Source organism: Dipteris shenzhenensis, chromosome 19 (genome assembly GCF_047967505.1).
Source record: "Dipteris shenzhenensis isolate YYH24624 ecotype China chromosome 19, Dip_SZ_1.0, whole genome shotgun sequence".
Lineage (NCBI taxonomy): Eukaryota > Viridiplantae > Streptophyta > Polypodiopsida > Gleicheniales > Dipteridaceae > Dipteris > Dipteris shenzhenensis.
In genome coordinates, this window is record NC_141614.1 from 38,705,149 (window position 1) to 38,733,114 (window position 27,966).

At 41.4% G+C, this 27,966-nt stretch overlaps 1 protein-coding gene across 1 annotated transcript; it reads left to right on the plus strand.

Annotated features, from left to right (window-relative positions):
- Positions 1 to 21,305: 21,305 nt before the first annotated feature.
- On the plus strand, positions 21,306 to 23,420 carry LOC147890448 (brassinosteroid-responsive RING protein 1-like). Its single transcript, XM_087390705.1, has one exon. It carries the CDS (start codon positions 22,253 to 22,255, stop codon positions 22,835 to 22,837), a length of 585 nt encoding a protein of 194 aa, XP_087246831.1. The 5' UTR covers positions 21,306 to 22,252; the 3' UTR covers positions 22,838 to 23,420.
- Positions 23,421 to 27,966: the final 4,546 nt, after the last annotated feature.

Sequence of the window (27,966 nt, forward strand, 5' to 3'; positions counted from 1 at the left end):
ACATACCAATGATATGAAGGTCATGCTCGATACCTTCCGTTGGACCATCTCCCGCGTGGTGGTGGTGATCTTGATCCACCACCACCATATTTGAAGGCAAGTGACTGGATTCAGGCTTGGAGGGTGAATGGAGAGGAGCCTCCTCATGGTATGAAGAGGCTATCCATCTTTCATGAGCTTCCTTATTGGGGTCAGTTACAAATCAATCATCTCTTGTATCCCATGCATATCTTCAAGAATGTGGGAGCTACTATACCAAACACTCGAGAGAAGTATGAGAGGACTTGTGTGCTATGAATAGGATGCCTCATTTGTGACCCCAAGTGCATGCTCGTAAAGTTGTCCTCTCGAAAGCAACATGGATTCTCTCCAAGAGAGGAGGCAACGATCAAGGCAGACATTGCCTCTTTTCGAACACCAATAGGGTACATGCATTGCTTGAAAGGAGCATTTTCAAAGGACAATAAGCTTAGTGGGCTCAAGTCCCATGATTGGCACAAGGTATTACATGTATTCTAAGTAGTAGCATTAGTGTACCGATAATCCTGATGTGTTAGTGTAATTATGATTATGTTATATTATTGACATGACTTCTTTGTTGCTTGGATAGTTCATCCTCCCAATTACAGTGAAAGATTACTTACAAGAAGATGTTAGAAATGCTATACTCAAGATTAGTGGTATTGTGAGGTATGCTTACTATCAAATCGCATTGATTGCATTTTCTTCAATTTAAGTTGAATAATCTGTAGACTCATTATGAATATATCTTACATGGGCATGTGAAATAGGTGGATATCTCAAAAAGAGATCTCCATATTGAGCATTGAGAAGGCTAGGGTGGACTCCATCAAAGCCGTATGCTTGCTTGAGAAGCAGTTTCCCTCGAGCATTATGACAACTTAAGTGCACTTGCTTGTGCACATAGTTGATGAGATGGCCATTGCAGGTACCGTTCATAGTCGGTGGATGTTTTTTCTTGAGCGATTTATGAAAACTTTGAAGGGATTTGTAAGGCACAGAGCAAGACTGGAAGCAAGCATGGCAGAGGGGATGGCTTGTGCAAGAGTCATTAGTATATATCATCGAGTTTCTTGCATCCATAAATCCCGATATACCGTAGGCTTGGCATAACAAGGATGATGATCACATCGTTGGCAAGGTTTCCCAAGGAAAAGGGATTGATTAAAGAAAGATGAGTGAAAAGAAAATGGAGAAATTCAATAAGTTTTGTATCCTCAATAGCAAGGAGATGAAGAAGTGGATTCAGAGATATGAAGCAGCCAAAGCAGAAAGAATAAATGCAAGGAGGAGATTCAGAGTAATGTAGAGGCGATCGCAACCATATCCACAGGATCTCGCCCTTCTCCCCACTCCCGTCAGTTGATTGGCTATAACTAGCTCTATGTAAAGCGGAATGTGGTGGAGAGATTGCCAGAAAACAAGGGGCCGCTGTGGGGGATTTGATCTTTGAAATAATCTCATTGCATTTCCTTTTTTCAAGTGTACAGCCCAAACATTTTATACGGCTTCTTGATTTTTTCCTCCTAATTTCCCAAAAAGCATCATTAACCATCCTTTCAACAACAATCCTGCCATCTTGGGATGGTCCCAATCGAGCTCGCACTTCTTGAGAAGCATTAGTAGAAGAAGGCATACTTTGTGGAGTATTGAATTGATTTTCATAAAGAACAATCTTTCTTGGATGACCTCTTCATCCCCTTGGTTGGTTCACATACTCATATTCTAGCTTATGGTTACTCCCTTCAGTTGCCTCTAGCACCCTTGATGCCTTCCTTCCTCTACGCACAATCTCATTGTTGCGCTCCACTTGTGCCCTTTGATTGTACAAAGGTGTGCCACTTACAACATCTCTAACAATGCATTGTACCTCTGAGGGGCTACCTCCTTTTGGCTTGTTTTCCCTTTCTTAAAGGGCACTCAAATGAGGGCCCTTTCTGATGTGTCATCTAGACTCGTAGCTAAGCTGACGTGCACTTTGAAAGATAGCATTGAAAAGATTAGTCCATGTTGCATCATATAAGGATATCTTGACCTTACCACCCTCACCAACTTGCCATCTATATGATGTTTTGTCTCTGACATATTCACTGTTGGCATAGGACTTGCAATTGGATCTTCAAAAACCTCAATGAAAATTGTTAGTATTAGTGTGATCTCCACATAGAATTGGGAATTGAAAGAAAGTACCAAAATTTATTGACATGCAGGGCCGCTCTAACATAGTTTCCCAATGGTTGAAACGAACACCCTACCAACTAAGCCAACTTTCCATATACCGAATCTCCTTCTTAGTGACGTTGCCCTTTTTCCAAAAGTCTTGAATCTCTTAAAATGCAAGAATTTCCTCATCTTGTGTCTGTGAGAGCTGCCATTTTTCACATAGTTCTTTGTGCCTATAGCATTGTGAAGCCATAACATATTTGGTGTTATGCTTATGGAGGCTTTGTTCCCAATAGAACATGCAAGAGCATTTCCAGTCTTCCATCACTTCATCACCATTAAACACCTATTGTACTGCAAGCCAATTTGATTGTGCTTCATCTGACATGAATCTATAGAAGCTTGCCTTACGACCGTTGGAATGCACCATAACCTCATTGAGGTTTTCCCAAAATATTATCTAAGTTGTTTCATCTTGTTCCTTCATTTCACATGTTGCAATTGTAATAACCTGCCCGCAAGCTAAAAAATAACAAATCACTTTGTTTATGTTGTGCCTATCATCAAATTCTACAAGGGACAATGGGTCAAGTTGTGCTTATACCTGGGATCATACACATGGCAAGCAAATGTTGACCATCCATGGACTTTGTGGGTGTGGTCAAACATCACCCAACTTGTCCTAAGATCCCTTGAGCCATTATACCTCATCCGATTGACCAAGTCTACCCCTGAAGTAGGGCCTTTGGTCGACATTTTGAAAACAAAACAATGCTCCTCAAAGAACCCTTGCCTTGGAAACTTGTTGCAATGAAAGAATTTGTAAATACATGTTCTCTTTAGCTCCAAAATAATATCAAGTCCACCACCTCCTAGAACAGTGAACCTTCTTTCTTTTGCAACCATTTGCTTGAACCTACAAAGGACAGGGTTTAGAACAACAAGGAAAAATGAAGAATTATGAGGAAGATAATAAAAACCATCAACTGACATACCCTTTTGTCCTAGCCAATGGCTCCATTGCTTCCAACATGTTGTGCAGCTCCACTTTTCCAAACAAAACTTGCACAATGAACTCATGGCTTTGTCTTCCATTACCCGTTTTGCAACATCCATTTGCACGTTTCTTGGTCTTGCACTAGGCCTGCTCTATGATTCATCCTCACCACTTCGTCCACAACTTCTTGTATCCTTCTTATACTTTCTCGGGATGTTCTTGTCTACACTTTGTGGTCATGGTGTCCTCAGTGCATCATCAAGTGAGTTAAGGAGACATCATGTGGAAGTACATAGTACACTAAGCACTCGCAAGTTCCTACACATGTTGCAACCATCTGACAAAAGTGGCATTTCAATACCCCCTTACCGGACATAGCCAATAATCCCTTATGGCAATGTTGGTGGAGAAGACCCTTGAACTTGCTATCATTTTTCATGCCAGTACTTAGAAATCTTGGAAAATTTGGGTGGTTGCATTCAAATTGCCTAGCAAATAGCTAATGCGCACATTGCCATTAAATGCAACATTTGATGTGACATGCTTTGTTTCATCATCTGAGTGCTCTGAACTTGAGTCATCACAAACAATGGACTTCCCCTTATCAAATGGGTTTAGGGGGCAACACATCTGCTTGTTGACACTAGATGGCTTTGTCATATTATCATACCCGAGGCTATCCTTATTACTTAATGATGTGGAGGCAATGGCCTTCTCCTTGGTAGGTGCTCTAGTTACATGATGAGTGTACTTAATTCCCATCTCATCACTATTGCTAGAACCTAGTACATTCACAACCTTGCACAGCATAGTTTGATCAGCTATAGGACTTGGCAAAGTGGCATTAGAATATATTTTTACAATATATTTGGTTGAGAGTGTTGAGTCAACAATATATTGGCAGGATCCCTCATGATGATCTTTTAGTGGAACAAGCTCTTCGAATGATGTGTTCCCTTCAACAACTGCAAAGATTCTAATTATGACATCACTTTGTAGATTTAACTTCAACATAAGAAACTTAGAGATCACAACACAATTCCCCTCAAATAGTGGTACGTCCATGGCCTGCATTGAGGGGTCTTCAAATACAAGAGTTGCAGTCGATGCACCCATCCTGACAATTGAAGATTGATACATCACATCCACATGATGAAAATATATAATAAAAACAACAAGTCTGGCAAGTCATTAATAAAACCATTAAACAACAAGTCCGTAAGAACAAAAGGACTTACTGCAAGACCATAGCTATTTCATCCTATAAAGGCTTTCAAAGCCATAACTATTTCAACTCTTAACATTTGAAGCTACATATTCGTCCTCCTCAATCTATTTAGCAAGATGAATCTATTTCAGAGGTCTTTTGCAATACAATCATAGAGCTTTAAAGATATACATGTTGTAAACCCATGAGAAGGATCCTTTGCCAATGGAGCCACTTGTAGTGGGGATAAGATAGCCATGGGGGGAAGGATATCCATCTGGGATAAGGAGGTGGTGCATCTAGGAGAAATTGGATGAGGAACGACATCTTGAAGAAAATGGAAGTCGAAGAAAGGAACAACCAACCTGAACAATGGCAACTTGATTAAACCATACATGTCACATACCCAATCCAAGTCTCAAGCTCCTAGGTTCTTCCTTAAAGCTTGGCCATGTCTCTTCAATATTCTTCCACACAGGAGTGTCTGCGGGAGTTCTCGACTTTCCATTAGTTGATCGATGGGAGAAATGTCATGACATGAGCTCTACAATGGATTTGCACTTGAATAGAGCTTGAACATATGTTGGATGCGAGGGATTATGGGAAAATGTCATAGGAAACCTTACAAGGCACATCCAAAGTTTTGAGATCTGCTCTATATCTTGCCTCTCCACAAGTAGGACACTCTCTTGCATCCTTATGTGGTCCAGGAAACAGAATGCAATCGTTGACATATGCGGGTGTGGCACTACATTGTGTATTAAATTAAAACGGGATCATAACTCAAACACATGAATACCCATAGGTATCTCAATCAACCTTAACTCTTTAACACTTACCATGTTTACAGTCGCATCCCATTATCCATACTTGGAGACGTGATTGAGTGTAATTTTGTGTGCATGATACATGTTTCGTCCACATCGATCATGCATACATTTGATTTTTTGCTCCAACCACATTTCACGATGGTGGATATGGAGGGATTCATCCTCACTGGAGCTACTTGTTGAAGATGAAGACATCCTATATATAAATAACCCAAAAAATTTGTTCTTGCATGAGTAATAAATGTTAAAACTCTATGGAGCATCTAAATGCACATCTGTACTATGGAGCACGTCTATAGATGCGTCTAAAATGTACTTTAGATATGTTGATAGACGCGCTTTTAGACGCATAGTTAGATGCACAAATAAACACGCTTTTAGATGCGTAGACTGCAAGCTAATTCTTGAACCTTCTTTTAGCACGCTTGCTTTCCTTCACATATATTTAGCGTCACGCGGCTTGCTTTCCTATTAAGAGACACAGCTATGGGCATCCATACTTATCTCCAAGCACCCACACTCATCTCCAGGCTTACACAATCATCCCCAACCACATAAGAGAAGAGGGTGAACAAGGAAGAGAAGTAACTTTGAAGAAGGACAAGAAGCTTCCATACCTCTATCCAAGGTAAGTCTCTTGGTGGTTGATCTTCTTTGGAAGTTGCTCTTTTTGGATTCGTCCTTTGTCGTATGTAGGGAACATATGTTTTTGATACTAGTGTTGTTCTTTTTGGGATTGGGTGCACGTCTTTTTTAGTTTCTTAAAAAAGGGCGTCTGTCGGAGCACGTCTATAGACGCATCTAACACTGCATCTAACAGCGCATCTATCTTTTGGAAAAACAGACAATTGTGCCTATAGACGCGCTGTTAGACACATCTATAGACACACCCTGATAGTCTTTGTTGTGTTTTCCTTCTCTTTCCCTTTCCCTTTCCCTTCCCCTTCCCCAAAGGTTCTCCTTCTACTTCCAAGAAAAGGATTGCATATTGAATGATGGAAATAAGTGATTGCATGAATGAAGAAAGGGATTGCATGAATGATGGCAAAGGATTGCATGATTGAAGAAAGGGATTGCATGAATGATGGAAAGGGAAAGCATGATTGAAGAAAGGGATTGCATTCTCTTTTTCTCTCCTTTCTCCTCTCTTTTCTTCTCTTTTTTCCTCTCTTTTTCTCTTTTTCGTCTCTTTTCTCATCTCTTTCCTTCTCTCTATTTTCCTCTCTTTTCTCCTCTCTTTCCTTCATCTTGTCTCTCTGTTTCCTTTTCTCTTTTATCCTCTCTTTCCTTCTCTTTTCGTCTCTCTTTTTCTCTCTTATCTCCTCTCTTTCCTTCTTTTATCCTCTCTTTCCTTCTCTTTTCGTCTCTCTTTTTCTCTCTTATCTCCTCTCTTTCCTTCTCTTTTTGTCTGCCTCCTCTCTTCCCTTCTCTTTTCGTGGTAATTTTCCTCTCTTGTCTCCTCTCTTTTTTCTCCTCTATTTTCCTCTCTTTTCTCGTCTCTTTTCTCCTCTCTTTCCTTCTCTCTTTTTCTATCTTTTATCCCCACTTTTTATCTCTTTTTCTCCTCTCTTTTCCTCTCCTTTCTTCTCTCTTTCATTCTCTTTTCTCCTCTCTTTTTCTCTCTCATTTCCTCTCTTATCTTTTTTCTCCTCTCTTTTCCTCTCTTTCCTTCTCTCTTTTTCTCTACGTGAAGCTTCAATAGCTTGACATTGAGCAAACAAATACAGACTTCTGTCACTCTAATTCAAAGAATGCAGGAGTCTATAACTACTTGCTTAATGCCAGGCTGTCACTATATTTTTTCATTTGCATCTCATGATGGGACATGCTCGATGATAATCTTCTTCTTTTCTTTTCTTCAGTTCATTCTGTGGCCAGGAAGCTCTTCAGCCTCACTTGATCTTCAAGATGCCATCTTTGGGGAGTTATATGACATTTTGGGGCACCCTCCCACTTTTGGGGAGTTATACACATACATGACAGGTACTACAAACACCCCCCAGGAGTCGGCAGTATAGACTCCAAACCACCCCAACCCCACACCAACTGAGATTACCCCAGTGCAGTCGAGAAATCCTAGCTGGCTATAGAGGTGAGCTCCTTCTCCTCCCCCAAGGTCAAGAGGTCGTTCTACCTCGTAGAGCTACCAACATACTCCCATGCTATTGACAGTCACTCCTCTAGCTACAAGTGGCCAGCATACTCCCATGTAGTATGTAGACATGCCAGAGGGTGATGGTATGATCTTCTATGACATCACTCAAATAGGAGGCATTTTGATGGATGCACGGGGGAAGGACATCATGGCCTTCACTGCTAACAATTACAGAGATTGCTTTATTCACTACAAAGACCATCGAAAAAAGTTGGCTGATGAGACCCTCGTTGTTGTTCACTCTAGGTATCCCAATCCCCCCAATGTTTAGTTCACAGATAAATGGGCCAAGTCAAAGATTGTTACAATACTTGGCAATAAAAGATCTTCGCTTAAGAGGTAGGCACACACTAGTCGAGATTGCCACCCCACACCGCTCATAACCATGAGTGGAAGAAAGCAATGAAGGCAGCAAAGGCAGACCCCAGTCTGCAGCATGTGGAGGCACGAAGGATCCAAATGGAGCAATATGGAAGCATGCATTTTGGAGCATGGGGTGTTGAATCATGGGAGGACAAAGTTGTATCGATCTCAAATTATATTGTTTATGTAGTTTATTAGGAGGTTGTTTCTTTGTACTAACCCCTCTGCAAATTGTGTCATCTTGCAGCTTAATATCGTGGGGAGGTACCCTACTTCTGTCGAGACAGCCTACCACTGTCACCATCTCAGAGGAGATACATGAAGGAACTTCTGTGATGACGGCTTGATTACTGAGGAGCAGTATATCCGAGCTACTAGAGCGCCACCCAGGTATGTAACAGTAATTAAATAATGTCAATATTGTAAGAAAGGATTTGATTTTTCATACATTGATACATGTTGTCTCTCATTTACAGGGCCCTGCGGCTGATTAGGAGGAAGAAAATGAGGAAGAAGGGAGCAAAGAAGGGGGCGAAGAAGGGAGTGAAGAAGGGAGCAAAGTAGGGAGCGAGGACGCAGAGAACTTAGATTAGTCATAGAAGTAGTGCTAGCTACTCTTTTTTGTACTTGAAGCTAGTGGCTTGGCTTCATGCCTCTCTTGTATATACACTTCTCTTATTTTTTGTACTTGAAGCCAGAAGACATGGACTGGCTTCGTGCTATATGTACATACAAGCACTTTTTGAGCTATGAATCAATATACACTCCTTTTATTTTTTTGGCTTTCAATTTCCTTGTGCAACATTCTATCAATGAATGCCTTGTGGACTAAGCATTTTGGAGTTGTAATGTTTTATTCGGATTTGTAATCGTCGGCTATAGACATGCAATCGTGCTACTTAAAATGCGGTTGGTTGTAAGAATTGAATTGCACAATGTGGAAATGGGATTCTTGTAGCTATATAGCATACATAACATACACAACATCACAACAACACACAGCAACTATAGACGCGCTTGGTAGATGCGCAAAATAGCGGGTGCGTCCATAGGCGTTGCTTTAGTAGAGGAATTACGGGCGCGTTTCAAAGCACGTCTAAAAGCTCGTCTATTTGCACGTAAATTAACGCGTCTACTTGCATGTCTAAACTAAGAAAATACGGGCCCATCTAACATCACGTTTATCAGCGCGTTTATATACGCATGTATTAGCACGTTTATTTGCGCGTTTACACTGAGAATTAGACGCGCATTAAGACGCGGAGATAGAGGGAAACCAGAGAATACAGAAAGTGAGATTTTGGTGTACATCATTGCTTTCCAAACATTGCCCATGATTACCAAAGCACATAATTTTTTGCAAGTCCACATATACAAGAATTAAGTGAAATGAGGAGAATGAGACAATATGTAAAATAGTTTTGCCAATATCAATTATGGGGCTACGGCTCAATCTCATCCTCAATGAGATCAACCCTTGCCAAACTATCTACTTCAAAATCCAAACAAGTGTTTAGATCTACAAATACATTCAACCCACTACTACTTGTGCCACTCATGTGCTCATCGAAATCAGCATCTCGAATGGTAGGCTCGTCCTCACGGGTCATGGCCTCAATATCTATATCTCCTATCTCATGATCATCCTCCTCTCTCATATCACGGTCATCATCATGTCCATGGCCATGATCATCCTCCATACGCTCCATATTAGTAAATGTACTATACATCACTTCGGAACGTGGCATAATAGGTATGACATGCCGCCATCTATTATTATCCACCATTGGTTGATAGACAACCTAATTCAAACACAAATACAATCATGTTATTTTTCTTGCATCAAATATTTAAAAGTGAGTATTTTTATATGTGTGCACAGTACTTGTTCACATTGTTGCAGTAGTACTAGTGTGTCCTTCCTACTTTGCCAAAACTTTGTGGAGTCAATAGTTACAAAGCCACTTGCATGGCGTTTGATTGTTGCATTAGGGCCTCTTTCCACCACGTCCTTAAACAACTTTACATCCAAAACATACACAAAGAAGCGTCGAAAGTCAAGCATAATAATATCTTGGATTATGCCACAATAATCATCCATGGCTCCATTGGCTCCCTCAAAGCTAGATGCCGCAATCTTGTGTGTTTCTCTTATCATCAATCTGTTGTGTTCGAAAATGCTTGCCCTCACACCATATAGCATTGAACATAGTGCACTACACCAAGAAAAAATCAATTAAATAAGCAATCTAAATTATTAAAAGCTCCTAACTTATGCATAACATTCTATGTACCGACCTTGCTCATGCATCCCCTAGCATACTCCCATTCTTCCATTGTGATATGCATCCCCTCATCCTTCTCTACTTTCTCCATTTCATCAAGTAGCCAATCCACATGAATATCCTTTGGAAGTGCTCTTAGATACTCAGGGTATGGCACACGAGATCTGTGGTGTGTACAAAAGAGGGCCCTTTCTTCTTGTCTTCTTGCCTTTGCATCCTCGTATCTTGTCACCCATCTTTTCATCACATCACTATTAAGCACGCAAAAGAGGTTGATACTATTATGCAACTCCGTGTCTATTACTTTGTTGTGTCCTTTCCCTTGAGGCACAATAGAGGTCATCCTTAAGTCTTCATCATCTCTCCATAGTCATGGGAGAGAGCTATCCACATTAACAAGAAACTCAGAAATATATACAAGAGACTCTTGTACCAACCAACCCTCAGCCATGCTACATTCAGGTCTTGCATTTTGTCTCACGAAGCCCTTCAAGGTCTTCATGAAGCACTCCAGGAAGAACAACCATCATGCATGTATAGTACCGCATATAGCAAGCTCATCCACCAAATGCACTATGAGATGTAGTTGACTTGTGAGAACAGAACATGGAAATGTCTCCTCCACTAAACAAACCGCCTCCACTGACATAACTGGAGCATTCTCAAGCATGGTGGGATCTATTTCCTTTGAGCTCACATACCTAGAAATGAAAAAGTATAGCATATTAGCAATATGCATTCAAACTTGCACGGAGCATTGATACGCATCATATTTTGTATCATGTAAAGTACCTCACAAGCTTGCCCATCTTGTAAATACAATCTTTCACATCCTTCGATGCACTACGTGAAATACTAGTAGGTAGTATGAACTGAACCCATGAGGAGGTGGTTGATTAGTTGCTTATAACTATTCACTCACAAATTTGAAAGGAAAAAGATATTATGCACATAAAATACTTACTTGGAGCATCTTGTGCCAATCATGAGATTTCAAGCCATATAATTGCTCTACACCTCTTTTCTTGCTCTTTGTAAAGGCTCCCTTCAAACACCTCATGCATCCAGTGGGAGTACGAATTGTAGTAATAGCGTGCTTCACCATCGCCATCTCTAGCTTTAATAACATCCCCGGTGCACGAGGTAAAAAAACATGCCCATTTGGTCTCTCTTGTGGCCAAGCTTCACGCATCCTCCCTGTGGTACGTAAATCCTCCCTTATGCCTGCAGAATCTCGTGTCCCATTCAAATGCTCCCAAATGGTAGATGCCACATTCTTGAAGATATGCATGGGATCAAGCAAGTGATTGATCTTAAGGTGGGACCAATATGGTAAATGATAAAAGATGGAGTATCTAAACAAAATAAAGTGTTAGCGGGCAATCAAAGGCTCCAAATAAACATCATGGTTTTTGACTTTATGTTTCCCTGGAATTAGAAGGGACAGCATAACATGTCCTTTCTTAATAGCCATAGAGGGCGGAAGATTGTAATTCACCAATACCACTAGCCATACACTGTAAGACGTGCTTTTGTGACCAAATGGGTTCACACCGTCCATACCCAATCCAAGTCTCAAGCTCCTAGGTTCTTCCTTGAAGCTTGGCCATGTGTCTTCAATATGCTTCCATGCAGGAGAGTCCGCGGGAGTTCTCCACTTGCCATCGATTGATCGATGGGAGGAATGCCATGACATGAGCTCTGCAATAGATTTGCACTTGAACATATGTTGGATGCGAGGGATTATGGGAAAATGTCACAATACCTTACGAGGCACGTCCAAGGTTTTGAGATCTGCTCTATATCTTGCCTCTCCACAAGTAGGACACTCTCTTGCATCCTTATGTAGTCCATGAAACAAAATTCAATCGTTGAAACATGCATGGATGCGCTTGTAATCTAATCCTCCAAGAGAGGTCACATGTTGCCTTGCCATATCTCTTGAGGTGGGTAGTTTATTCTCCCTTGGAAGCATTTTACACAGTACCCTGCACGTGAAGACCAAACACAGTACTCTAAACACTCCCCAGGAGTCGGCACTACAGACTCCAAACCACCCCACATTGCCTGAGATCACCCTAGTGGAGTCAGCATAGCCATCTTATGCCCCTTCCCCCATACCGTCTTATGCCCCTTCCCCCATGCCGTCTTATGTCCCTTCTACCATCCCGTCTTATGCCCCTTCTGCCATCCCGTCTTATGCCCCTTCCCCCATGCCGTTAGGAGGTCCTTTTGTCTCGCAGACCCATCGATGTACTCCTGTGCTATCGAGACTCAGTTCTCCAGCTATGAGTGGTCAGCATAGTCCCATGCAGTCTCCAACTATGAGTGGCCAGCGTACGAGCTCGACATGACACAGTAGTAGGCGTAGTAGCAGGGAGAGCGGTGGGGGATGCATGGCACAGTGCTTTGGGAGGGGTGGCGGTGGGGACGAAGATGATTCAGATGATTTAGACGTGCCTCTGGGTGATGGTACGATTTATTATGACATCACTCAGACAGAAGGCATCTTGATGGATGCGCGGGGGAAGGACATCATGGCCTTCATGCGCTCTATAATTGCTAACAATTACAGAGATTGCTTTATCCACTACAAAGACTAGCCAAAGAGGTTGGCTGATGAGACCCTCGCTGCTGTTCGCTCTAGGTATCCTAACCCCCCCAATCGCCAGTTCATAGATAAATGGGCCAAGTCAAAGATTGTTACGATACTTAGCAATAAAAGATCTTCGCTTAAGAGGCAGGCACTAGCAGAGCTTGCCAGGCTTGAGGCAGGTCAACCACCAAGGGGCCCACCCCACACCGCTCACAAGCATGAGTGGAAGAAAGCAATGAAGTCAGCAAGGAAGGACCCCAGTCTGCAGCACGTGGAGGCACGGAGGATCCAGATGGAGGAATATGGAAGCGTGCATTTTGGAGCAGGGGGTGTTGAATCATGGGAGGCCCAATTTGTAAGTATCGATCTCAAATTATATTGCTTATGTAGTTTATTAGGAGGTTGTTTCTTTGTACTAATGCCTCCGTAAAGTGTGTTGTCATGCAGCTTGAGATCGTGGGTAGATACCCTACTCCTGTGGAGACAGCCTACCACTGCCACCATCACAGAGGAGATACATGGAGGCACTTCTATGATGACAGGTTGATTACTGAGGAGCAGTATACCCGGGCTGCTGGAGCGGCCCCCCAGGTATTTGAAAGTAATTAAATAATGCCAAAATTATAAGTAAAGATTTGATTTTTCATACATTGATATATGTTGTCCCTTATTTACAGCCCCGTGCACAAGACGAGGAGGAAGACGAGGAAGGAGGTGCAAAAGGGAGCACAGAAGGGAGCGTGGAAGGGAGAGAGGACATGGAGAACATAGATTAGTCGTAGAAGTAGTGCTAGCTACTCTTTTTTGTACTTAAAGCCACTGGCTTGGCTTCATGCCTCTTGTATATACACTCCTCTTATTTTTTGTACTTGAAGCCACATGACGTGGCTTAGCTCCCTTATTTTTTGTACTTGAAGCCACATGACGTGGCTTAGCTTCGTGCTATATGTATATACAAGCACTTTTTGAGCTTTCAATTTTATTGTGTTTTGGAGTTGTAATGTTTTATTTGGAATTGTAATTAAAATGCGGTTGGCTGTAAGAATTGAATTACACAATGTGGATATGGGATTCTTGTAACTATATAGCATACACAACATACACAGCATTCTGTAAATTTAAAAAAAAAAAAAGCGTGTTTATTAGTGCGTTTATAAACGCGTCTATCTGTTCGACAAGCGTTTATATTTGCATCTATAAAGGCATTTATAAGCGCGTCTATTTAAGCATCTAAGTGCACGTTTATATGCGCGTGTGTTTGATATATAGACGCGTTGATAGACGCGGGTCTCCAGATGCGAAAATAGATGTGCAAATAGATGTGCCCGTAAGTTTTTTATTTAATTCAAAAAACGCATCTGTGTGCACGTCTATGGGTGCTTTGTCTTGTTGTGCATTCTATTCAGCCATATAAAATTTTACTTTTATCAACAAAAAAGATTATGTAGAGTCTCTATAAGCACGTCTATAAACAAGTCTATGTATGCGTCTCTCAATTTTTTTTAAATTTCTAGCTGTGCATCTATTTGCATGTCTATAGGTGCGTCTGTGTGTTATATAGATGCACCTATAGATGCAGATCTGTAGATGCACCAATAGGTGTGCAAATAGATGTGCCCGTGAGTTTTTTTTAAAGTTAAGAAAACACGTTTGTGTGCACGTCTGTGGGTGCTTTGTCTTGTGTCTCACGTGACCCATGCAATTAACATCAATACATTTTCTCTGGTCTGGCTAGAAGTAGCTAATGCCACCTCCAAGAATGTCTGCATGGTCATCACACCAAGCCAACCTTCATATTATGGTTGTCAAGCCAGATCAGTGCGGGAGAGCAGTGTGTAGATGTCCGGTGGTGAGTTGAGGCGAGTAGATGACAATTGGCAAGATGCAAATAGATGACAAGTGGTGAGCAACAAGTAGATGATAGGATAGACTGTGGACATTCTAATGTACAAAGATGCAGCATAGAGATTGCACGAAGGGGAAAATAATTACTTGTGTAGTGACATTTGTCGAGCTCTATGGTGTTCATAACAACAAATTTTGACAGATTGCATCTCATTATTACACCGGTAACGCAATCACTACATCAAGAAAAATTCTAGCGAGAGCATGAGTCTACTCCAAATTCAAAATATTGCCCACTAGTTTGTTGCCTTGTGGGCCCAAAATTGCCCCAAAAATAGTTCACGATTGGGTACACTCGATTGAGAATCCACCCATAAATGTTAGAAAAATATGCATCAATGTGCTTATAATATATGCATATGTGTCCAATTTGTATAATACTTTTTAGAGGCTTCAATGTAAGTAATATCCATGTACTACTAACAACTTTCTCTACATAGTTTGGATATCATTTGCATGATTGGGCATGTGTATTAAATGTTTTCTTTTATGCATCATGCATAAGTGTTAAAAAATATGCATCAACGTGTTTATAATATTTTCTTGGTATTATATTTTGAAAAGGCCTTAATGTGAGTAACATTATTTTCTTCTAAAGTTTGATGCATTTTGTATATCATTTCCATGTAGTTGGTCATGCATATTTTTTTGTTTTTTACCATGCACCAGCTATAAAATATAGGTGTATGTCTTCAAAATGAGTATGATATTTTGTAGAGGCCTTAATGTTTCTAAAATTCACGTTCTCACAAAGTTTTACAATAGTTGGATATCATTTGAATGGTATGGCATATGCATTCCCATGTTTTTCAAAATGTATCATACATAAATGTTAAAAAATATTTGTGGGTGTGCTTCTATAATATGTGTATGTGTCTAATGGGTAAGATACTATGCAAAGGCCATAATATGATCAAGATTGATGTGCTCACAAGTTTGAAGTGGTTTAGATATCATTTGCATTGTTGGGCATGCAGATTTGCTTATGTCTTTACCATGCATCATGCATAAGTACTACAAAAGATGGATTGGCAAGATTTGAGCATATGTGCATGTGTCTAATGGGTATAATGATTTAATGTCAGTAAATAAATAATGTCGAGGTAAATACTACTTCTTGAACAAGTTTTCATGGTCAGATATTTTCTTCCTTCGCCAATTAACTTGGCTTTACATACTAATATTTGATTTTTTCTTCATCAAGATTATATGAAGGTATTTGAACGTAAACTTTTTGTGAGAGTTCTCAAGACTTTTATCTTTTAAATTATGAAGGTACAAAGCAATATCAATAAATTATTTTGCAGTTTCACTATTAGTGTTAATGCTAGTACTATCAATGGAATAGTCATGAGTAACCATGGCATACATTAACAAAAATACAAATGACCTCCAACCCTTTCCCAAAGTATCCATCAACAAATTGGGCCAGTACTTCAAAAGTGACGATACAAATGTAATACTACCCATATTATACCATGATAAACAAGTAATAGCAACTTGGATGGAGGAGCAGGTGTAAGCATAGTCACTAAGCAGTGCTTGGCCAAGTGGGGACAACCTAAGATGGATAGCACTGCCTTATAATCAAATTATCCAATGGAGCAATAGCCCAACCGGTAGGAGTTCTAAGGGACATCAAGATTAAGACCTTCGGTCTAATCTACAAAGTGTGGTTTGTTGTAATGGACTTCCCTACCCAATTGCATGGCTATGACATCATATTGGGTAGGCCTTTCATGCAAGGTATAGGATTGGTTCATGATTGGAGTTGAAATAGACTATATATATGTATAAATGAGCAAGTCATGAGGGTGGATCTCCAAACTTGGAAGGCTCACCCTATGTCGTGGAATCTATTTGCAATTGAATCTAACACCATTAACAGGTCAAAATCGGTAAATGTATTCACATCTTACAAGGAAGAGGATAATGGAAAGAGTCTTGAAGACTCTTGGAGTGCTCCTTTACCAAAGCTGCAAGACTCAACAAATTGATTATGGACCTTGACAATGATAAACCCACCACCATTACATCTTTTTACACCATGAGAGCATAACTACCTAATCAATTTGAACTTGCAGTTGATAATAATGAGTCAGATATTACTCTAAAATGTTTGAGTCTACAACACCAACAATGAAGAATACACCAGTAGTAGTTATGCAAGAACCTACTAAGAATGGAGTAGTGACACAAGGAGCTACTACAAGGTTCACAAAGGGCAAGGCAATGCTAGGTGAAGGACTTCATCAAATTTCCCATGAAGAGATACAAAACCACCCCTTCAATATGACATTCAGTCCAACTCCATAGTAGTAGACCCACAAGAACCTACTCTTGAAAATGGAGTAGATCCACAAGAAATTTGATGCATATTCTGATGGCAAACCTAGCTATTAATGCTTCACTTTTTTTAGTAAATGAAACATCTTGTTCTCAAAACATTTCTAAATAACTAAAAGAATTGCAAATAAATGATAGAAATAGCCTCTTGTATACTAGTCTTTAGGTAGATTAATCCTACCATAAATGATCTCAAAAGGAGCCTTATAAGTACCTAAATGTGTGGAAATGTATGGTAGCCACACTAGAGGATAGACAAATATCGTTTACACTGAGAATGGTAATTGTGGAAAAAGGATTATAACAATTGAATAGTAGGTTGATTTAGTACAATAGAAATACCCTTCTTATAAGGAATGAAGTGGGATTGCTTACTGAGATGTGATTATGAGGATTTGCTTATTATGGCACTTTAGGTAATACCAAGGAAAGGAAACCTTTAATCTTTTTCTCTCTTAAGGAGAGCTTTAAGGGAGAGGATTGGGGAGATGTAGACCATTGGATTGGATTGGGGACATGTAGACCATTGGATCGCATTGGGGAACTGTACACCATTGAATTAGATATCATTAGATCTTGGATTGGATGGAAAACATGGAGGTAGTCACATGTGTCACACAATTCCATGTCCATTGTATGCTTCTTCGTCTCTACATGCATACGCTTTGGATTGAAAAGGCATTTGCGTCTGCAACACCCCCCATGTATCCCTTACAATACCCCCCTGCATCCATGGCACCGAAACGAGTCATCAAGTGCTTGCCCAAAGGTGTAAAGATTCAAGAGTTCAATAGATCGAAGATTTTTCAGACATGCAGACTATGGAGATCGAAGCGATCAATTGGTATGCGGAAAGTTTTATCTAAATTGATAATACCTCGAAAAGAGCGTCGTTATTTCTTGCACGAATCTGCCAAAAATCGGTGTATCCAAGGTCTAATTCAACAAAATTAACACTCACCTAGCAATTAAAACTAGTTAGCACTAACTGCACCATTTCAAAAATGTCATGTTGCTGATATTACACAAAACAGAAAGCTTGACTTGATTAGCAAAAAAACCCAATAGAGCCTTGTCACAAGGCCAAAAATAACAAGGTGGCAAAACAACTATGGCCCTACTTTTAAGACACCTGGTAATGAAAGGAGGAGTAGATGGACTAAACTACTCTTGAAGAGAGTGAGCTTACGGGAAACATGGAGAGCCCTTTGGAACAATAAACCAACTATTTACCCATAGTAAGGCCTATGAATGACAAATTTCAAAAAAGATAATCCAACTTGAAACTCTCCACTCCCTCTAAGGAGGCAATGCTAGTAAAACAACTCAAGTATTCATTTCAATTGGCCACCCACCCTCACAAGAGAGGAGTTCCAATGTTACTCGCCAAGTGTAATAGACCAAGTGGACAACAAACGCCATTGTTGGGTCCAATGTTATACTTTACAACGTGCTTGGTAGCAAACGATAATAGACCAGGTAGACAACAAACAGCATTGTTAGGTAAAGCAATGTCGTCTGCAGACGATAGGGAGAAAAATGTCCAGTAGCGACTGCATGAAGTGACATCCGGTGTGATGGGTCAAGCCTCAGTCACGGCAGGGATTCCCCCGCTCCAGAGTCCATAGAGCGCCTGCTTGGCTATGCCAGTACCGTGCATGCTCATTTCATTGTTTACTAGGTTAGTCGGCAATATGGGCGGGAAAGTAGGTTAAACTATAGTAGTAGATCTGCGTAGACAGGCGCCGCGTTGCAACATGTGGAGGGCTGGAAAGAGGCATGAGCTATCGCAATGGGCTGTCACCTGTTGTCCAGTTCTGCCACTTGTGGCCGAAGAAAGGAGCCCAAACAAGCTGCTGTGTGCGTGATCCGAAATAATAATAATCGCAGGCGGCTCGAGGCTAACAGTCAAACACCGGCACAATTGTAAATATGACGGCATTGTAAAACATGGGTGTTGGAGCCTGGACTATCGGCGGCCGGCCGACGAAATCAATTTTCCGCGGCTAATAAATCAGAATCAGCCTCGAGTAACTTTGTCTCGATAGTTGTAACTTGTAATTGTGGACAGCTCAATCAATATCCTAGTCTTATTTATTGGTTTGGAGCACGATCGCTGGATTGATCCAGTGACCAACTAGCAACTAGTACTGCAATACTTTAACATGAAAGCAATTTGCTGACTCGGAAAAGACCGTTTTTCTGAGGGGGGAAGCATGGTGATGAGTCATGAATAAAAGTAGAACTTGAAAGGTACGGCTAACGCTACACTTTTGATTGATTTAGATCAAATGTACGCAGCCGCTCAGAAAGCACTGGTGATGGAAGGTAAAAGGTACGCAATATCGATCAAGTATGCTGGAGCTGATTTAGAAATTAGGGCAAGGGAATCATTGAAATACCTCTGTGCCCCCTAATCAGATGATTAAGTAAAAGGTACGTGAACGCAATACTAGAGACTCAGAGAGCAGAGTAGTCCGAGTGATTAGGTCCGCGAACGTAATACTTCTCAGTGCTAGTCTAGACTCTAGTCTAAGCGGTTTACTGGCTTAAAGCTCACGCTGGAGCCAATGATCCGGTGTGATTAAGGTAAAAGGTACGTAGTAATAAGTATATCAGAAAGCACGTTGTCCGATTCTAAGTGTAGAAGCAGGCTGCAAGCACGACGGCAGTTCTGGCTCCTGACTCCCGACTGGTGTCGGGACTCTGGACTCTGGGTTATTGTAAGAAGTAGGGCAGTCTCCAGTGAGTCCAGTCTACAGATGCAATGGGTCTGGACTCTGGACTCTGGCCGAATCACCAGATATGAAAGTCCAAACTTATGAAAGGAAACAGCCATGAGCCAGGGGAATCACGCCGCTCTGATTGTCGAGGTAAGTATATCTGAATATGATAACGGGTCGGAAATCGGAGTCCGGACACTCGAAACGGGTAGATCACATTGATAACCATTTCACTGTCTTTGGGTCCTCCTCTTGTCAAATACGAAGGTCCATGAAGGAGAAATCGCTGCTTTTTTTACATTCTTCCATAGCGTGATAAGCGTTATTTGTTTATCATTGGAGAAAGCTTTGCGATTAGAAAAAGCAAGTTGTTTCTAAATTTCATACATCTCGGCCTCTTGCATTGGGCCCAGGTGGGACGGCTGCTCTCGGACCTGTACAAGACATAAAGTAAAGCTCGCACAAGACTTGAGAGAATGTATCTGCAAGCCGGCAACTATGCCAGGAAAAAAAGAAACCTTGGGAGAAAGTATCATTTATTAAAAGCGACGGCAAAAGAAAACGGGGGCAGAAATTAGAACCATTTTTAAAAAGGAACGGTGAAATAAAACGTGCTGCAGAAATTCGGCAAAAGGCTCCCAAAACATCACTTATAGGCTGTCTGTAGCGTGAACATTTGAGAATGGTGGGTGTTTATTTGAATTATGTTTTGCGTTTAAAGTCTGCTTCAATACTGAAGTATACTGGGTGTATATATGAGGAGAGTGTCGTTTTGCGTTTAAAGTCTGCTTCAATAGTGAAGTATGGATTGAACCCACACATACAGAAACTTGGGAAGGGAATCGGGACGGTTGTGAACGAGAGAGAGAGAGAGAGAGAGAGAGAGAGAGAGGTATGAACGGATTGAAATGAGATGGGGAGGGTAAACGACATTGTCAACATTATTATTTTGCGTGATTTGGGGACAAAGATTGCAACCGCTCACCGTTCTGTATCCTATCATCCCTCATCTGAACGTGATGAGCCTTTCAACAAGTCTATACCCCGTAACCCGTTGATAGGGGCGCCCACATGGGGTCCGACCAATCACAACAAAGACATATTTTAATTATTTCCATTTATAAACAGACAGAGAGAGATATATGAAGTTGAATGAAATCCCTTATAAAAGTCCTTAAGACTCCATGTGCCCCTAAATAATCTACGGGGACAAATGTTCAACCATTTTCCAGTCAAAGATCTACTGGCTACAGCTAAGACGAGCCTATCTTTGAAAATTGCTTTGAAAAACTAACTATACAGAAACATCATATTTTTGTAGTTTCTCCATGGCTGCTATTGCGAACAAAGAACTATGTATAAACTACACATACTCTTGTGACCTCTCTACTGTGCTATTGAGAACAAAGAGCACCAGAGCTGATGGTCATGGAGTGTGTAACCTCATTGCCTTAGTAATTCATTGTTCTTGGGGTTGACCCTTCTTCATATCGCTTCGCTTACTTGAAGCCTACAACTCCCCGATTTTAGGCTCCTGTTGATTCACCCTGTATTGTAGTGTTTCGTGAATGAAAGTGTTTCGATTCGCTTATACGATGATTGTGAAGGCGTTGGGTGATCGCATTCGTCTACAGTGGGAACTTGCCTTGCTTCACAATCACATGAAAAGAGAGGCTGAGTTGATCTTCTAGTTGATCGTTGTAGGGGAGTTGGTTGATCACGATCGTGCACGGAATATAACTCGAGCCGATCAGAAAATCTGGATCCTAGCTATGAGATCAGGGCAGCTAGCTAGCGAGAATGATTTGAGCGAGTATCGGATTGTCCTCCTGATGGCTGGGTTGATAAGAGTTGGGCACAGTAAGAGCTCGTAACGATCGCAGAAAAGCAAAGCTGATGCGAACTTCAATTCCCGAATCCAATCCGAAGTAGGTGGTAAAAGCAAACGCAAATAAATTTATCTCTCCGTCTCCTTACGTGCTTCATCAAGCCCTCCCGTATATTTACAGAACTCAGGAGCATTGGCGCTAGCTAGCAAAGAGGCAGAGAGAGAGAGAGACAGTGAGAGTGAGAGAGAGAGAGAGAGAGAGAGAGAGAGAGAGAGAGAGAGACATAGAAAGGAGCCAGCAGGAAAGAGAGAGCCAGATAGACAGAGTATCTTGCAGCGATCGCTTCAAATCCCGTTGTACTACACCGATTGCGAGTTTCAAACAGAGAACGCGCGAGGCCGAGCTTGTCACCTCGTCCTAAGCATCTTCCGCTTGCTCCATCTGCGTCCTGCTCAAAGCTCGTGAAAGACAGGGTCATGTAAGCTTTGCCGTCCTAGCTTTACAGACTCTGAGGCGCAAGAAAGCAAAGAGAGGGAAAGAGAGAGAGAGGGAGAGAGAGAGAGAGAGAGAGGGAGAGAGAAAGAGAAGAAGAGAATAGCTTGCCGACTATCTCCTCTGTAGAAGTTGCGTGCCTGCTGCTTCACTTTCCTGTCTTTGACACAGAGTCGATCTAGCATGGCCTTCTTTGACCGCTCATCCTTGCAACAGATGTTGCATTAGCTTCTTTCCGAGTGCCTTTCCATCATCTTTCCATTGTTCCCACCATCCGTTTGAGTACCCAAAATTTTTTCATTCTCCAACATCTCTTCCAATCGTTCTGCTGGGTTATACCATGGGTTTCCCCGTTCCCTACGCAGGTGTCTTGCCCAAACTGCTTCTCACAGCAGCAATCTCCATGGCTGCCCTGAAAGAGCTTTGCCAGTCCGTTCTAGAATCGGTCGGTTTGTACCGCGAATCAGACTCCACGGAAGTTTTATGGCAATTCAATGAAGATGTCGAAGCGGACTTCCAGTCCGCCGGTATACGCCGTATGCCAGCCACTATTGCAGAAGCTATCCGAGCGTCGCTGCCTTCGGTGCTGTTCGACATCCTACCAGATGGGAATCAAGACGCACAATGTGTAGTGTGCCTGTGCGAGTTCAAGAAAGGGCAGGAAATCCGACAGCTACCTCACTGTCCCCACATCTTCCACAAGGCTTGCATCGACAGTTGGCTGGAACATGATCACAAGACATGCCCGTTGTGCAGGAGTTCTCTTGTGACGGAAGAGGTTGCGCGGCAGGAAAAGCTGAGGGAGCAGCAAATTTCGGAAGAATTGACATCCTGGTTTTCTTCATATCAGGAACAAGAAGGAGCCGACGAGTCATTCTTTGAAGTCACAGGTTTGCGGACTACGTTGCAGGAGAACGTGCAGTAAGGACAGCTATATGATACCAGATTTGTATATCTATGCACGTACTACGCACGATCATCGGAAGGAATTACGAATCCCATGAAGTAGAGTAGCACAGTACAGGCTTACTGGGAGCCTAGAAATATTGATATGGTGCTGCATTTTTCCTTAAAGTCCGATCGTCAAGTAGATGAAGATAGACGAGTATTGTCACCTTCTCAGCAGCTACTTTGTCTAGTAATGCGGTTGCGTATCGAAAATAATTTGAGTACATAGCAACAAACATCATCAAGCCTGGGTAGCTGATGCCAGAGGCTTCATCCTTGTAAATCCACATAGAGAGGCCTTCTTGTAGAGGCGATGGGTGCACGCATAAAGTATAAATATACAAAACGCAACAGACAACTTCAATACAAATTTGATCTAATGTCACTGCCGGCTGTTTCAGAACAGATGGGATGAAATCCATGCCAAGGTATCATGAAATACGCAGAACGCATTCAATACCCCCTGACTCGATATACCAAGTTGGGTTCGGATTCAACGAGTGAAAATACTCCAGCTAGTTTCTGCCAATTTTGAATGTATAACATTGGCTTTCTGCTTCCTTTTCTCTGCTTAGATTGTATGCTTACCCTTGCTTACTAATAGCCCGAGCTGATCACTGAGAGACATACCACAGATGATGCATACTTCAATTCCAAAATCCAGTGGATGGAAGCCTCGGCCTCATATTGCATAGCCATCCACTAAGTACAATTGGATTAATGTACCTCTCATGTTATTTTAGCCGTCGTATTGAATTCTGTGCAGGAAGACGTGTCGGCGCTTTGTATAGCCTTTTGTTTTTCGAAAACAGTCCTGCAACTGGATATGCCAAGGCTGCACTATTGGAAAAAGATGAGAGGCTGCACTATTGCATAGACTATGTTATTGCTGAATCAATATAATGTGCGTTGCAGTAATATTTTATAATTATAACTCAAGGAAGGGTATAAGAATAGAAGCTAGTTTTCGTGTGCATGGGAAGAAGCACGTGTTGTATCTAGTTCTTAAAACAAAATGGGAAGTATAGTATGGTTTGTGTGTGTGTGTGTGTGTGTGTGAGAGTGAGTGAGAGAGAGAGAGAGAGAGAGCGCGCGCGCGAGAGAGAGCGAGAGCGAGAGAGAGAAGCATGTGATGGCTAGGTTGTAAACTTGCCGTCTAAGTCCTATCTTTCAACGAGCTGAATATGCAATGCAAGTGAACTCTTTAAAGCCAATTATAAGACGTGTTTGCATTCCATACTTATGTACATGTACAGGTTATGTACAACGAAGGTTAGTTTGAGGCGTCCTAGCAAGAGTGATAACCCTCATAGCTAAGGATGAGGAGGTAGCTAGCTCTTAGAGGAGGCCTAGGTTGAGTAGTGCTTGTGTAATAAGTGGCTTTGCTCTCATTGTTCAAGGATGATCATTGTGGACCTTGGACTTCTCAATGAAAGCCCATAGAGCTTAGTAGTCAACATGTCATGGTCATATGAGACGTTGTGGTGTCCTATCACTAGTCTATGCTTGAGAGTAGAACCCATGGCATTTAGCATGGGGGAGGTCACCCTAACTCCTAGATGCAATCTCTCATCTATTGTATAAGATTGTGTCTTCACTTATGGAATGTTAAACCAAAGGTGGCTATGTGAATAAGGACTTGATATTAGTGTTTGAGTCAAGCAAGGAGATAATGTTAAACTAAACATAGCTCACATACTCCACATATAGTGAGAATACATCAATCTTTTGCTTATACAAAATGTACACTCTTCTCTCTTATAAAAGTATGCACTCTTTTTGCTTATCTAAAGATGGACATGACACAATATATCAAGAATCCTAATGTGGGTTGTCTAAGTTCATAAGGACTATTCACACTTTAATTCAGGTCCCTTCTAGTGTTCTCTATGTTCCTAACAATCTAGCCCATGTGTACACATACATCCAACCAAATCTTGTTCTCTCTTAAGGAGAGGTTTGGGGGAGGATGATGGAGAGTGGTGGACCGTTGGATTTGGAAATTGAATATTGTACGTTCGATCGCGGTAGTTGAGATTTAGGGAAACTTTGACTACAGGCCTCTTTCACCACCCACCTCTTTGTTTTGGCTCTTCCCATCCGCTCATCTCGCGGCCTTTCTAGATCACCTTTCCTTTGAAAGAGGTGATGAACAACAGCACACACAGCCAAATATGGACGCTTGAATGCATTTTTCCCTCCCATCTTCTGCCCTCCAGCCAAATCACTTCTTCCCATCTTTTGCCCTCCACCCAAATCGATTCTTTAAGAGGATCGGGCCACTTGAGCAACGGACATGCCAATACATTTGTGCCTATGTCTCCCACAGAGTGCTCGTGCGCTTTGAACTGAACTAAATGTCATTTTCGCTTTCTTGCTTTCCACAATGTGCTTGCATTGCCATTCTTGCTTTCTGCAATGTGCTTGCAGTTTCTTGTATATATAAGGGAGAGGATGCAAATGTGGGATGAATAGATTCGACTATTCATCCCTTCCTATGGGCTGCTACAATGAAACATTTCCTCGTACATTCGTGCAATATTGCTCACGTTGATGACAAGAGATTTTGAGGTGTTTTTAGGCTACTGCAAAACTTTTCATAGACCTTGCAAACATCTTGCTAGATGACTTAGAGCAAGGGCACATCCCAATTCTTTTGTCTCAATTTCTTGGTTGCCTTTTCTCTGTGGAGATCAGGAAGATTACCAGTGCCATATTGCGGTTGGCTCAATTTCATGGTCTCCTTTTCTCTGTGAGATCAGGGAAGATAGCCATTGCCATCCTGAGGTTGGCTTTGGGGATGATATGAATTATTGATGTGTCCTACAATTTTGGATATGGACGATCCAGGATTTTTCAATTCCTTGTGATTGCAATGGGAAACCATGCCTCTTACATTATACAATTGTTGTGCACAAATTCTAGGCTGAATGAAATCAAAGTGAGGTTTCAAGAAATCAGAGGCTTGATAAATTGTTGGAGAGAAATTCAGACACTGCGATGAAATAATTATCAATGGCCTTATCAGTGTGATCAATACTTTCGTGGTTTGCAATCATGACATCTGTTGTCAAGTGTCGGGTATCTTAAGTGTGCATCTACTTCAGTAAGAGAGTGATTTTACAATACAGGAAGAGGAACAGGTGAGGCATGATAATCAATTGCTTTCAAGTGATGCCAGCTCCTATTGAGTTCTAGAAGATATGTGCTCCCATTGAGTTCCACAAGATATGTGTAGAGCATCGATCATTTGGTCCAAAAATTATACAATTGAGGAGCTTCATCACCATGCTTTGATTGTTGGCAATCAACCGCCATAGTAGGCTTGCTCAACAGCTTATATTCATGTGCTCTGATTTGATAATGAGGTCTTGCTAGGCATCGTGAAAAGATAGATCGTTGGCAATCAAAGGCCATAGTATGCTTGCTCAATAGATTATATTCATGTGTAGAGCACGGGCTTCATGCCAATGTATATGACCCATATTTCAATACTTCCCCATCAGCGGATGGTCATATATCACATGGAGAATTTTGAATTTTTCAAGTTTCTCACTGAGGCAAGAGATTTGTGAATAAATATGTTGCTCAGTCTATATTCCACCTGATATTTGATAAAATGGTAGTAGATATCAAAGTAATTTGACCATTCATGACCTTTTGGACTAAGGCAATGATACTCTAATCCTCACAAAAGGTCACGAGAGCACCATCCCTTGGATTGTACCAAGATCCTCTAAGAGCCTTTGAAGCCAAATTGCTAGACATGCACAATGTGCAAGAGAAAGGTACTTCGTCTTTGTTGTAGATAATGCCCTGGTCACTTACTTGCTAGATCAAGACACACAATGAGAATTCAAGGCAAATGTGTATCATGAAATAGGCTTGCTGAATTCGGGGCCATCTCCCCAATTGCGCCTATTGGCGCATCTACAAACCCGCATCTATATAATAGACAGACGTGCCTATAGATTCCCCTATAGATGTGCAAATAGATGCCCTGCTAGAAATTTAAAAAAAATAGACAGACGCATATATAGACGCGTCTATAGATGCACAAATAGATGCTTTGCTAGAATATTCAGAGACATGTATATAGATGCTTTTATAGACGTGCTTATAGACACTCTACAGAATCTTTTAAGCAAAATTTTGTGTGGTTGAAGAGAATGCTGTGTATGTTGTGTATGCTATGTAGTTACAAGACTCCCATTTCCACATTGTGCAATTCAATTCTTACAGCAAACTGCATTTTAATTCTTACAGCCAACCACATTTTTATTAGCACGATTGCAAGCACTTCTATAGCCGATGATTACAATTCCGAATAAAACATTACAACTCCAAAATGTTTAGTTCACAAGGCATTCATTAATAGAACGTTGCACAAGGAAATTGGAAGCCAAAAAAATAAAAGGAGTATATGGTAATTCATAGCTCAAAAAGTGCTTGTATGTACATATAGCACAAAGCCAAGACACGTCCTGTGGCTTCAAGTACAAAAAGTAAGAGGAGTGTATATACAAGAGAGGCACGAATCCAAGCCAGTGGCTTCAAGTACAAAAAAGAATAGCTAGCATTACTTCTATGACTAATCTAAGTTCTCCACGTCCTCGCTCCCTTCTTTGCCCCCTTCCTCGCCCCCTTCTTTGCCCCCTTCTTCCTCATCTTCTCCCTTCTGATTAGCCACAAGGTCCTATAAACGAGGAACAACATATATCAATGTATGAAAAATCAAATCTTTACTTACAATATTGACATTATTTAAATACTTTCAAATACCTGGGGGGATGCTCCAGTAGCCCGGATATATTGCTCCTTAGTAATCAACCCATCATCATAGAAGTGCCTCCATGTATCTCCTCTGCGATGGTGGCAGTGGTAGGCTATCTCGACAGGAGTAGGGTACCTACCCACGATATCAAGCTGCAAGATGACACAATTTGTGGAGGGGTTATTACAAAGAAACAACCTCCTGATAAACTACATAAACAATATAATTTGAGATCGATACTTACAAATTGAGCCTCCCATGATTCAACACCCCTTGCTCCAAAGTGCACGCTTCCATCTTGGTGAAAAGAGACGAAAAGAGAAAGAAAGAGA

Bases quoted from the DNA above. Each gene is read 5' to 3' on its own strand.
- LOC147890448 (XM_087390705.1), top strand. From the start codon at position 22,253: ATGGGTTTCCCCGTTCCCTACGCAGGTGTCTTGCCCAAACTGCTTCTC.